The sequence below is a fragment of the Monomorium pharaonis genome, chromosome 7 (assembly GCF_013373865.1).
Source record: "Monomorium pharaonis isolate MP-MQ-018 chromosome 7, ASM1337386v2, whole genome shotgun sequence".
Taxonomy (NCBI): domain Eukaryota; kingdom Metazoa; phylum Arthropoda; class Insecta; order Hymenoptera; family Formicidae; genus Monomorium; species Monomorium pharaonis.
This window is the reverse complement of record NC_050473.1, coordinates 13,275,908-13,289,011: the sequence shown is the minus strand read 5'-3', so window position 1 is coordinate 13,289,011 and position 13,104 is coordinate 13,275,908. Positions and strand designations below refer to the sequence as shown.

At 31.8% G+C, this 13,104-nt stretch overlaps 3 protein-coding genes across 6 annotated transcripts in view; 2 read left to right on the top strand and 1 right to left on the bottom strand.

The window, feature by feature from the left end:
- Positions 1 to 2,070: 2,070 nt before the first annotated feature.
- LOC105828405 (two pore potassium channel protein sup-9) lies at positions 2,071 to 5,568 on the top strand. The gene is made up of 5 exons (XM_012666719.3): positions 2,071 to 2,534; positions 2,641 to 2,796; positions 3,096 to 3,439; positions 3,502 to 3,620; positions 3,713 to 5,568. Exons 1-5 carry the CDS (start codon positions 2,408 to 2,410, stop codon positions 3,978 to 3,980), a joined length of 1,014 nt encoding a protein of 337 aa, XP_012522173.1. The 5' UTR covers positions 2,071 to 2,407; the 3' UTR covers positions 3,981 to 5,568.
- A 635-nt stretch (positions 5,569 to 6,203) lies between these two features.
- Positions 6,204 to 10,387, top strand: LOC105828396 (potassium/sodium hyperpolarization-activated cyclic nucleotide-gated channel 1). Of its 2 annotated transcripts, XM_012666707.3 has the most exons (8): positions 6,204 to 6,972; positions 7,060 to 7,281; positions 7,376 to 7,562; positions 7,633 to 7,767; positions 7,860 to 8,055; positions 8,148 to 8,339; positions 8,437 to 8,660; positions 8,734 to 10,387. In XM_012666707.3, the coding sequence occupies exons 1-8, from the start codon at positions 6,746 to 6,748 to the stop codon at positions 9,016 to 9,018; spliced, it is 1,668 nt and encodes a 555-aa protein (XP_012522161.2). In that variant the 5' UTR covers positions 6,204 to 6,745; the 3' UTR covers positions 9,019 to 10,387. The 2 variants fall into 2 exon arrangements, 1 of the variants encoding a protein (XP_012522161.2); XR_004964013.1 differs by lacking the exons at positions 7,633 to 7,767; positions 7,860 to 8,055; positions 8,148 to 8,339; positions 8,437 to 8,660; positions 8,734 to 10,387 and having other exon boundaries at positions 7,049 to 7,499.
- Positions 10,388 to 11,273: 886 nt separating this feature from the next.
- The window catches only part of LOC105828372 (papilin), a 62,709-nt gene continuing 60,878 nt past the window's right edge, over positions 11,274 to 13,104 (bottom strand). For all 3 annotated transcript variants that reach the window (XM_036289342.1, XM_036289343.1, XM_036289344.1), the window contains 3 exons: positions 12,776 to 12,931; positions 12,533 to 12,646; positions 11,274 to 12,421 (listed from right to left, as the gene is read on the bottom strand). In XM_036289342.1, coding sequence (XP_036145235.1) covers positions 12,219 to 12,421; positions 12,533 to 12,646; positions 12,776 to 12,931 — 473 coding nt within the window. In that variant the 3' untranslated portion in view covers positions 11,274 to 12,218. The remainder of the gene's footprint in view (positions 12,422 to 12,532; positions 12,647 to 12,775; positions 12,932 to 13,104) is intronic.

The window sequence follows — 13,104 nt, the reverse complement described above, 5'->3', positions numbered from 1 at the left end:
TTTTAAACAATTATTATGCCCAAAAAACTTGAATTTTGAGGGCTAGACGTGTAGTGCTAATCAAATATCGACAGATTAATTTAATTTAACGCAGTTTTCATATAGTTCCGGACGCGTACAATAATTTTCTATAGAGATAAGGTGTTATAATTAATTAAAACATTTTTTAAACAATTATTTTGCCCAAAAAACTTGAATTTCTAAGGCTACACGTCAAGTGCTAAACGAATATCGACAGATCTATTTATTTTAATGTAATTCTCATATAGTTCGGGACGCGTACAATATGTTTCTATAGAGTTCAGGTGATATAATTAATTAAAACATTTTTTAAACAATTATTTTGCCCAAAAAACTTGAATTTCTAAGGCTACACGTCAAGTGCTAATCGAATATCGACAGATCTATTTATTTTAATGTAATTCTCATATAGTTCCGAACGCGTACAATAATTTTCTGAAAAGTTTCGGTGATATAATTAATTAAAACATTGTTTAAACAATTATTATGCCCAAAAAACTTGAATTTTGAAGGCTATACGTGAAGTGCTCTTCGAATATCGACAGATTTATTTACTTTAACGCAATTTTCATGTAGTTGCGGACGCGTACAATAATTTTTCAAAGAGCTTCGGTGATATAATTAATTAAAACATTGTTTAAACAATTATTATGTCCAAAAAACTTGAATTTTGAAGGCTAAACGTGAAGTGCTCTTCGAATATCGACAGATTTATTTACTTTAACGCAATTTTCATATTGTTCCGGACGCGTACAATAATTTTCTAAAGAGTTTCCGTGATATAATTAAATAAAACATTGTTTAAACGATTATTTTGCCCGGAAAACTTGAATTTTTAGGGCTTGAGGTGAGATGCTAATCAAATATCGACAGTTTTATTTATTTTAACCCAATTTTCGTATAGTTCCGGTCGCGTACAATAATTTCCTAAAGGGTTTCGGTGATATAATTAATTAAAACATTGTTTAAACAATTATTTTGCCCGGAAAATTTGAATTTTTAGGGCTTGAGGTTAAATGCTAATCGAATATCGACAGATCTATTTATTTTAATGTAATTCTCATATAGTTCGGGACGCGTACAATATGTTTCTATAAATTTCAGGTGTATATAATTAATTAAAACAGTTTTTTTAAACAATTATTTTGCCCGGAAAACGTAAATTTTGAAGACTAAACGTGAGATGCTGTCCAAATATCGACAGTTCTATTTTACCGCCGTTCTCATATAGTTTCGGACGCGTACATAATTTTTTATAAAGTTACGGTCATATAATTAATTAAAACGTCTTTTAAACATATTGTGATCGTATATTCGAAATACGTTGTGATGCCATTATGTGATTTTGGATGTTAGCATCTCATTTCTAAAAATTTAATTAAAATAAGTAATTCAACGGATCTATTGTTGAAACTTATCAAGAACTGTAAAACTATGCTGGATGCAAGTAATTCTGCAGTATTTTTATGAGATGCTAAACTTTGAGATGCTAACTTCACACACGTAATCGGCATCGCGGAAAAGCGACAACAATACTTTGAGAAATGCGAGTATTGATGTCATGCCCTTTTTTCGAAAGGATATATTTTGCAATAATTACAACAACTTCCAGCAATTATTACTGTACAAATGCAATTCTGTTTATAAGATAAGTTTTTATTTTGTATTTGTAGCTTATCCTCTATATTGTCTGTTTTTACCCTTTAATAACTTTGTAGATAATTTGATACTCATGGTTGTTGAGTTATCAACGGTAGATTTGCGATATAAAGTTGGTGAAGCTTGGTTGCATGAATTGGTGGTTTGTACATACATGATCGACGTAACTCTTTTATTTCTCTCTCTCTCTCTCTCTCTCTCTCTTTCTCTCTCTCTCTCTCTCTCTCTCTCTGTTGTCGCACAATAAACGCGCGACACATCGGGGTTGTTACCCCTTGATTTTATAGTTATCACTCGACTGAAACATCAACGTAGTTACCATCGGGGTTCACAATCACCACTACGTGTACTTTCGAGTAGTCAGCAGCAGCGTATCCCCACGAAACTTCCTTCAATGGTTTGCGATCAATACTTGGGACGAACAGCGTGCAACGAATGTTGTCTCGCGAGTACTGTGCATACTTTTGTGGCGTCTTCAGTTCTCTGACGCTCAGAGTGTTCCATCTGATATACAATATATCTTTTCTGCATGTATATTCATTTTTCCGTTGCAAAATCCATATTTATTTATATGCTGTGTATAAAATACTGCCCTGTATAAATGCTGCGTCTTGCGAGGAACGTTATTGTCAGGGGAAATATTGGGAAACTCGTTGACAGTGTGATCGCTGAATTTTTCATCTTGCAGCGCGCCTAGGTGCGCAATATTTTTACAAGGACGGCAAAGATGAAGAGACAAAATGTCAGAACTCTGTCGTTGGTAGTATGCACATTTACATATCTACTTGTTGGCGCCGCGGTATTTGATGCCCTTGAATCGGACACTGAGAGAAAACGCTGGGAATTTCTCTCGGGTGAGTCCCTTTCTGTTTGAGTCGATAATATATTTTTAAGTAAATTAATAACTGATAATTTAATTATTTCCGACACTGACTTGCAACGCAAAATGCTGTTGTGCAGAGATACGCAATAATTTTATAAAAAAGTACAATATTACGCCAGAGGACTACAAAATGGTCGAAATTGTTATAATGGAGAACAAACCACATAAAGCGGGGCCGCAGTGGAAATTCGCGGGTGCCTTCTATTTTGCCACTTTAGTATTAGCCATGATTGGTGAGTTAACTGTAATTGCACTTTTTTTAGCAAATCAAATTAAAAAAAATTTTAACTATATAAAAGATAGACATAAATTTAAATTGAATTGAATTTAATTATGTTCCATATTAGACACAAAAATTATATTTATAATTGATGTTGAAATAGAATCTCTCAAAAATTGAAAGAGAGAGAGAGAGAGAGAGAGAGAGGAGAGAGAGGAAGAGAGAGAGAGAGAGAGAGATTCTAATAAAATCTAAAAAATATATATACGTATATAAGTACATGTTACATATATAAAATTTTTTTTCTGTAAGGTTACGGGCATTCCACTCCTGTGACCAAATCTGGGAAGGCGTTTTGTATGATATACGCAATGGTGGGAATTCCTTTAGGATTGGTAATGTTCCAAAGCATAGGCGAGCGATTGAATAAATTTGCATCAGTCGTGATTAGACGAGCAAAGACATATCTCAGGTGTCAAAGAACCGAGGCTACAGAGATGAATCTCATGTTAGCGACCGGTTTACTTTCAAGTATAATTATTACGACAGGTGCTGCTGTGTTTTCCAGATACGAGGGCTGGAGTTACTTTGATAGTTTTTATTATTGTTTTGTAACGCTCACGACTATAGGTTTTGGTGATTATGTCGCTCTCCAGGTAAATAACTGATTGAATGCATCAAGAGGTGCAGTAAAGTTTACAGATAAATTACTTTGCAGAATGATAAAGCTCTTTCCAATAAACCTGGATATGTGATTTTGAGTTTAGTCTTCATCCTGTTTGGTTTGGCTATAGTCGCTGCCAGTATTAATTTACTCGTATTGCGCTTCATGACAACGTAAATACATTTTTGACAATGAATTTTCTTTATAACAAACTGTTTTATGGATATATGAAAAGAAATTATTGACATGCAAAATATCACTTTAGGGATTCCGGTGAGGCGCATCGGGATGACACCGAGCTGCAATCTGCTTCGCATCATGTTTTGACATTAGATGGCGAGGTTGTAGCGGTAAATGGAAAGCTTCTGGCTGGCCATGTGCCTATTATGCATGACACGGACGATTGTGTGAGCGTATGCTCCTGCACTTGTTTAGGTCTAGCTAATTCTGAGCTGCTAGATCCTTCCGGGTATCAGGGTTACCGACCACCCCCGACTTCAGCCAGTTTCCGGGTGAAACGCGCGTCCGTCTGATGGAGAGAGTTTCGTCGTCGTAGTTTACGTCGCCGATTTTTTAAGGCCGACAGCCGAGAATTGCTCGACATCGATGTTTAAAATTGCTGATTCCCCGCACAAAACTCCTCATAAGAGAATACCGCGCACTGTGATACATCCACGAAAAACAATTTATAACGTTTGGTAAAGATTTTCACACTTTGTGTGGAAAGTAAAACTTAAAGAACTGCAATTTAAAAAAGTATTTGATGTTTGATACGTGTGATACGTGTCAGAACTCTGATTGTTGATTGTTCTACGAATTCTGGCTAAAGCCTGAAGAGGGATAAGAGATATTTGAATAATGCATTTTTGCTGCATTTCCTAACATTACATTGACACGTATTCCTGGACAAGTTGATGCATTTTGATAATTAATGTTGCTTGACTTTATGGACAATGGAAATATCCAAAAGGGGGAGGAGGATTTAGAGAGTTTAAGCCCCTTTCGAAATTTATTTTATATTTTTTATTTTTAATTATAAAATACAATTTTACTTTTAATTATGAGCACAGTTTTTCGCATTATGTAAAATATTATTTTCTCTTTATTAATTCAAAAAAGCAATGCATTAACACACAAAAATTACTGATGTATATGTTAACAAAATTGACAAAAACCTCCCTCAAAAAAGAATTCTAGGTTTGCCCATGCTTATCTGTATTGATTGAATGTTGGATGTTACATGGATGTTGTACATATAACGTGTTACGCTCGATTTGTCAAGTGAATATGACAAGTGATATCATAATAATCGTGTCAATCGGTAAACAGAAATATAAAGTGCCGATTACTTGAATACCTAAATAATATTTAAAAAATGGTGTATTTAATTAAACCTCAAAAAGAACAACAAGTTATTGAATCACGAATTATCCAGAAGAAGAAGATAATGGCGCATTTATATATCATTGCCAATTATTATCAATGTTGCATTAGCATTAGCATATAAAATATGTGCATATATGCAAAGTGAAGTTGAAGTATAGATTGCTTTAGTAAGCTAGAGGTTTTCACATTTAACAGGGTTGGATTAGCGTTATCGCTGTCATTATTTTCATTATGTAAAAGTTTTTCTTATTTTTGTTACAATTATTATTTTATTTTTGTATTTATTATTTATCTGAGACAATATAGTATTCGGAGTTATTTTATATAGATTTGTGTTTGCCAATTAGAAAATATTTTTAAGTACACAGAATATAAATTTGAACTCATTCAAAGTGAAATATATTGTGTTTTGCTGTTAAACATTTGAGAACCTCTAGTCTAACAGGGCTCGTATTATGTCGCAAAAGTTATACACAGATATGAATATAAGTACGATAGAACAATAGTATAGATATTACCAGCGTAATATTATATACATATTTCCATATTTATATTTGTAAAAATTTTGCCTCACGGTGAAATTTGACGTGGTCACTTGCGTAACCAGATCAGAAGTAGATAAGCATAAATGTATCATGACTATTTTTTAAAACATTTACAGAATAAAATAAAGAATGCTAAAAATACCCGGAAAGACTGATAGCTTAAGTTACATCCAGCATAATTGCTGCTTGTTTCCATACATAATAAATATTTTTGAGTCTTTATTATTTAGCTGCGTCAATAATTTTAAAACAATTTATCAAGTATTTTTTAATATCATGTTTAAAATAAAATGATATGATAAAAAGTCAAACAGCAATGAAAAGTAATTTAATTGTTTAAAAATATTTATTCTTTTATTAATAATTTAAAATTTTAACATTGTTTCTACTTATATTTTATTTTTCAGAACTCTTTAAATTTTTAAAACTAGGAGATCAAACATGTATTGATAATTGTATTCATAGAATATAGCCTTGCAAATTTGAGTGCAATATTTGCTTCAATATATGTCAATGTGTGCAATTTATTATGCTGGTTCATTAATTTGAAGAATTATGATTATGATTATTAGATTGTTATGATCCCTATATACGCACAATTGCATTAAAAGTTTGAGCTTTGTTTCTTGAGAAAAATTTAAGCTGAAATCTATCAGTGACATTGATAAATCTAAACTTCTTTCCGGAACGCATTTTTGTGTTGTGTATGTGTATGCGTGCGCGCGCGCGTGTGTGTGTGTGTGTGTAGTATTTAAAAGTACGTAATTTATACTTAAAATAGACAAGTTACTTTAAATAATAGACACAATTATTGTATTCATTGTAATATATTATTATAAAGTATATAGCTTATACATGTGTAGTTATATTTTTTAACATAAATACATACTTTTAATAATAACGTAATATATGCCATAGTATTTATTTTTTTTAAATTTTATGTACTTATATTTGTGGTATCTAAAAGTAACGGAAATGAGAATACTAGTATGAAACAATAGTCGATTTGTTAATTATGATATGTATCATAACATTTTGATTTATTTCATCTTTAAAAATACGTTAAAGTAATATAGCAAACTTAATTATTCGTTCACATGATAACATAAAAATATAATATATGTATTATTTTTATATTTAAGTTAGATATTAGGGTATGTCTAATCAAATTCACTATAAATCTTATCTTTACATCTACGAAGATTACAAAATAAAATGCTACTATCGAGAATTTTTGATAGACAATAGAAGTTCTCTTTCGATATAACAATTGAAATATTACTCAAATATCACTTACATTTAACCTTACGTGCTACGAATACTTAATTAATAACGAAAAAAAGTTGCTTTACCCTTGCTATTAAACGATGATCGAGCATATATGTAAATTGTTCTCAAAAAGAGAAACAAAGTTTTCTTTTATAGTTGCAGAGTCATCGACTTTCAAAAACATATGGACAACCTGGTGCGGTATTAACAAATACACTCCAAAATTTGATCTTTACATGGACAGCATGGCTGCAATGACCGCTGAAAAAATGAGGCATGCTGGATCTAAATATTGGTGGATAATACATCCATTTAGTTACGCTAGGTAGTTTATAACATAAAATGACTTTTATTATTTAAAAGAGTTTGTAAACAATATATTTTTACTCTCTATGAATAAGACAATTTACAGATTAATATGGGATACCTTGATGGTGGCAATATATTTGCTTGCTTTTTTTACAATCCCTTTTATGGTTTGTTTTGTTATAATGGATTACGAAATAATTCGTCTGGATATAGTAAATATTCCAATTTATGCGATCTGCTGGTTAGATATAATATTTAACTTTATCACGGGATATTATGACGAAAAAACTACTTCTATTGAGTTGAAACCTATCAAGATACTTATGTGAGACGTCATATTTAGTATTTCATGAACTCTTTCTGTTTATTTAATTGTTTTTTAAAATTAATTTATTCTCAATGTTAAATATTTTTTGTAGGCTCTATTTGAAAAGATTTCTTGTGCCAGATATGCTGTCATCTTTTCCGTATGATCATATAACACTGCGATGGCGAAGATTACCAGGAAATAATCCTTATTATGTTGTTATTTTAATTAATATCATGCCCCTTATAAAATTGACACGCTATTATACTTTCAACTCAAATATTTATTATCTGTTTATGGTAATATTTCTTTGTATAGATATTTTCTATGAAAATATACATACGACATTATATCAAATACCCTTTTTAGCATTTTGAAATAAAACATTTTTATTTTGAATTATGTACCACTCTATTGCTAGGATTATACTTAATCTTCTGGTTTTCTTGCTTGTGTTACTTGATGCCAATTTTACTGATGTACTTTGTCAATATTCCACCAGCGGTAAGCTATAATATTGATTTACGCAAACACATTTCCATATTTTTTATTTTTAAAGATATAATTATTAAAATGTATTTTTAACATATAAAAAGGAATGCGAGGATTGTTGGATGATAAAATTGGAGGAAGATAGCAGTCTCAAATTCAGATTAAAAAACGCCGCGTTTATTGTACTGGAAAATATATTAGCAAGTGGCTACGGCCCGTTCGTGCCGGAGACAGATAAGCCCCTTATTTTCAATAGCATTCTTATGATTATCGGCAGGTTTATTGTCTGCTATATGTTGAGTAAGATATTAAATAATATCTATTTCTTTGTCTCAAAAATTATTAGATGTTTTCAGGGGGATATTTGTCAAGTATGATGCTGTATTTTTCAGTTATGTTGCTTCGTATTAAAGTTGAAAGAAAATCATCTGAATCAAAATTTCAAGGATTAATAGATCAAGTAAAAGCATACACGAGACAAAAGCAATTATTGCCACACATGAAGAAACGTCTCCTAGCTTATTATCGTTATCGTTTCAAAAATACTTACTTTCGCGGTAAACGGATTTTATTAGATTTGACAGGTCAATAAAATATTATAGGAAGAAGAGAAGAGTGAGATATAAAAGAATGTAATTTTTTTACCAAAATAATAATTATTAAAATTTGAATTGTCCACAGAACCGCTACGTGAAGAAATTGCGCTTCAATCTTGTCGACGATTGATTGAAAACGTAGCAATCTTTAAGAATTTGCCAAAAAATGTTTTACAATTAATAGTCAAAAACTTAAAATTTGAATTATATTTGCCAAATGACGTAATTATTAAAGCCGGTACTCAGGGTGACTGTATGTTCTTTTTGTCTTCTGGGACTGTTGCGGTTTTGACACCAACTGGAAAGGAAGTTGGTTTTACATATATTCAATATTGTGTTCAATTATATTGCGAAAAAGACATGTACTCTTTTTAATTTTAAGATGTGTCATTTGAATGATGGTGCTCATTTCGGCGAAGTCGCACTTTTAGTGGCAGATCAGAGAAGAATAGCTAGTATTGTGGCGATTCAAGTTTGTGAGGTGTATCGATTGGATCGTAAAGATTTTCGTCAGTGTATAGATGTACATAGCGAATTATTCGCAGAGATTGAACGCATTGCTACGGAACGCATAGAAAGAACTATCAGAGCTGAGGAACAACACAAGCGGTTTTTAATGCGTCCTAGTCGCGTACCGAATTTACGTAACAGAGCAACGAACATTTGACCTTATATATTATATTTTAATTATTGTTTCATTTTATTGTTTACATTTTATGTCAATTTTTTCATCTCCGAGGATTTATTCAATATTTCTCTAATGTTTAAATTACAATCAGTGAAATCGATGATAATACACAGATTTTCAGTGGCATATTTATAACTTGTTAATCAGTGAAATAAATGCATTGATCTTTCAGTGAATATACATTAATTCCGAAGTGAAAATCACTAAAAGATAATGAATACTAATTGTCACAGATATAAGTATACTATGCAATTACTGATAATATATTGATTGCAATTTAGAGAGTATGTTATTACATTGTTATTATGTAGAATTATGGTAAAACGTTTTATTGTTACAGTATCATTATAAGCTAGGAATTAAAAAAAAATTGATTTTATAAATAATCTCGTTGATTAATTTTTTCATCATAAAATAATAGAAATCATTTTTTGATAATGTAATCATATATATTTAAGGATCTTATATATTATTATTGTCCGTATACAATAATCGCAGATAATGGCATTTTTTCGTACATATATATCTATTTTTATTAAAATTTTATTCATGTATGTGTGTGTATGTACGCGTGCGCACACATGTTAATCATTATCTACGATACCTACAATTATAATTACATTTGCTAAGACTTTACGATATCACTGTTGTGATGAGCTGTATATTTTTATTGATATAATGCATAAAGGTTATAAATGGTGATTTTTTTCTTTTTAATCTTCTTTATATAGATCAAGTTTGTAAAATTCTTAAAATGTACACACACACACATGCACGCACGCACGTACTCACGCATACGCATACGCATACGAACACACGCACACGCACACACGTACATACACATATTGATCGTGATGAAATATCGCCGATATTGTAATGTCAAGATAGGAAATGAGCGCGACACTTTGTTGATATAACGAGGAAGACTGCGGATCATTATCAATAGCCGTCATTATGCGCGAGGTAAGTTTCAACGAATTTATGAAAATCGTGGTCCTAATTAATTAATTTGAATTTTTTATGCAATCGTAATGCTAGACGCAATCTACGGACATCGGTACCACGACACTATACGGGATATGTCACCCTTTTATGATGCGTGGTTAATAACGTAAAATTAATAGTGTGTTTGAAAATTATACTGTAAAATAATGAGGCATGTTTCGAGACTGCAACGTCTCAAATTGTACAATGTAAATAATTATTTACAATAGAACGAATTAGTACCGGTGATATATGTGCCTAGAATAAGGCGTACCTTGCGATTTTAATGCAATTACCTTTTCTCGTAATTCTTTGTGTTCCATTTGTTTTTTCTCTTCTATTATAAATTCCGAATCTGTGAAAATAACTGCCTGCCTATAAATTAATAAATCGCTTTATAAAATTGAATGGATTACTATGCTACATGGTACTTTACGTATCTCTTGGTCATACATAAAAAAGAGAGCGCATACAGGACAAGAGAGTACTTAATATCTTATGTTGATACTGTTCTTATTCGTGGATGAATATGTTCTTTAGTTCAATCTAAACTATATTTTGTTTTATATACTACGATTATCAATGGCATCATCGCGAAAGAAATACATTGTGATGTGACAGCTATTCACACTAACAAGAGGTCGTGTATATTCAGCACTCTTTTTTCAATTCCTTTAAAGGTCATCTAATAAGGCACTGCGTTTTACTGTGACTAAATTGATGCAAGTATGGAACAATCAAAAATTGTCCTAAAAGTTTACGACACGTCGATTCTGATCGGTAACGATCTTAACTTATGGTTTACACCTATGTTGTGTGCATATTAATGCATTTTGGTATCTTTTTTTAATCCAAATTGCTCACAAAAAGAATAAAACTCTTAAATGTCAATATGAAATCAAAGCTATATGTTTACTTCAAAATCTTGTTATCTTTGGAGAAAAGAAAATTTTAAATATCAATTTTTGTCTAAATCAAAAATTTTAAGATTTTATTTCTTCTATTATCTTTATTTCATACACATTAGATACTATTTTCCACTACCGACGTTTCCTTTTAAGACATCAAATATTCTTTTTCTAAAGAAATATAATAATGCATACGTAAGTCCTTATTTTCAAAAATGCATCCAATTACAGATACAAGTTTATCTTTGAGTCAATACGTATTATGATAATACACGGTCCGAGTGTGAATAAAACAAATAATAATACTATTATAGAATAGAAATGGCATATTGCATAATAAACTATTTATATTGTACGTAAATTTTTAATTGTGCGTAAAGTGTCCATATGTTTAATAGCAAATAAGTATAAGTTTTTTTTTTAATCACTGTGTCTAGTGTGATGAAGGACATTATTCAACTTATCGTTAGATAATGTTTTATGTGGGAAAACTTTATTTCGTGCATTGCGTTTCATTCTCATATCGTCGTATCGTACACACTAACACTCTATGCTGAGTGGAAAAAGAAATGGTTGCGCTGTATCGTAATCTCACATCGATCAAAATTTTTTAGACCGTATTCCCAAGATTATACAAGACTTCACAAAGAAATTTACAAGAATCGCGCATTATTGTGGGTACGCTGCTGTGAGTTGTCATAATTATACTACGGTTAAGTTCAAGTACAGTTATTATGGCGACACATAAAATATACACTTAAAAGAACACCAGTTAGAAACAATACTTGCCGCATATTCAATAATGCAAAATTAATCCGCGTAAAATTAAATCGTGCTCAGTCGACATCAGTTACTTGGGTAACCGTGGGACATCATCTAAAAAATATGTGCGGTCACGACGTTTCCACTGGTCTCTTAATTATCCCGCCTAATATGGCTCCAACGGACTAGGATTCAGCGTCAGATCGTATATACATGGATAAAAACGTTCGAGAACGAGATTGCGCTCCGCTCTAGCGCAATATCGCTCCAGCACGCTTTAGATGTAGGAGTATACATATAACGTATTAACCTATGTATAAACGCTCTAAGGCTTTGGCAGTGATTTAACAAGTCGATTATACGGCACGTCCGATAGAGGCAGGTATACGCGCAATTACTTTCTCTTCACTTTCTATTTCTTTCTATTACGAATCCCGCCATTTCCACCGCGCCATTCCGGCCACGATCCAGAATTGATATGTGCTATCTCGTGTGTCGGAAATATCGAAAAGTCGATTTGGCATTTTATATGAGCATTCGCGAAACAGATCTCCTTCTTCTTCTCGAGTTGTCGATATGAGGTCCTCTCGCCGGCAACTGGCCAGCCTCTGTGCACGACCGGCAGCAAAACTTGGCGTAGTACTTGTGCGTGCAATACTTGGCCGCCACGATAAGTTCGCAGTTGGCGAAGAATGTGTTATCCTGGCAATGGGGATGAATGAAGATACCTGAAATCGATCATATTAATAAAACGTATATTTAAATTGTTTATATAAAAAAAATAAGTACACACACACACACACACACACACACATTAATGGCAATTAGAGCCCACTCACCAGCTACGCGTATATCAACGCTATCAGAATTTGAGGAGAATTCATTAGTGGCTTCGCATCGATATCGGCCAGAATCTTCTTGATTTGCATCGCTAATGATAAGTCGATTGAGTTCTAAAAATAAAAAAGTATTATTTATGTTATTATTATTATTTTCATTTTATTAACATTACAAAAAGTTAATCTACATTATTTGCAAATAGGAGACTTTTGCATAAATTGCATTATTACTTATGACTTTACCAGAAATCTTTATTCGATTGCTCGTTTGGATAAGTTGATCGTCCTTAAACCAGAGTACACGTGGAATCGGATAACCATCAACGATGCAAGCGATACTTATATCACTGCCTTCAGGGAATTGCGATTGTCCTGCCGACACGTTGACTTTAACCGGTACTATGTGTGCAATTAAGAAATAAGATTTATTAATATTCACAAAGTGTACAACTTTTCTTTGCTTAATAAATATTAAGAAATTTTTCTTTTAGTAGAAAGTAAAAAGTTTATATACTTACGCATCAGTTTTGTTTTTCTTTAATGTTATAAATACATTGTTAATAATAATAAAT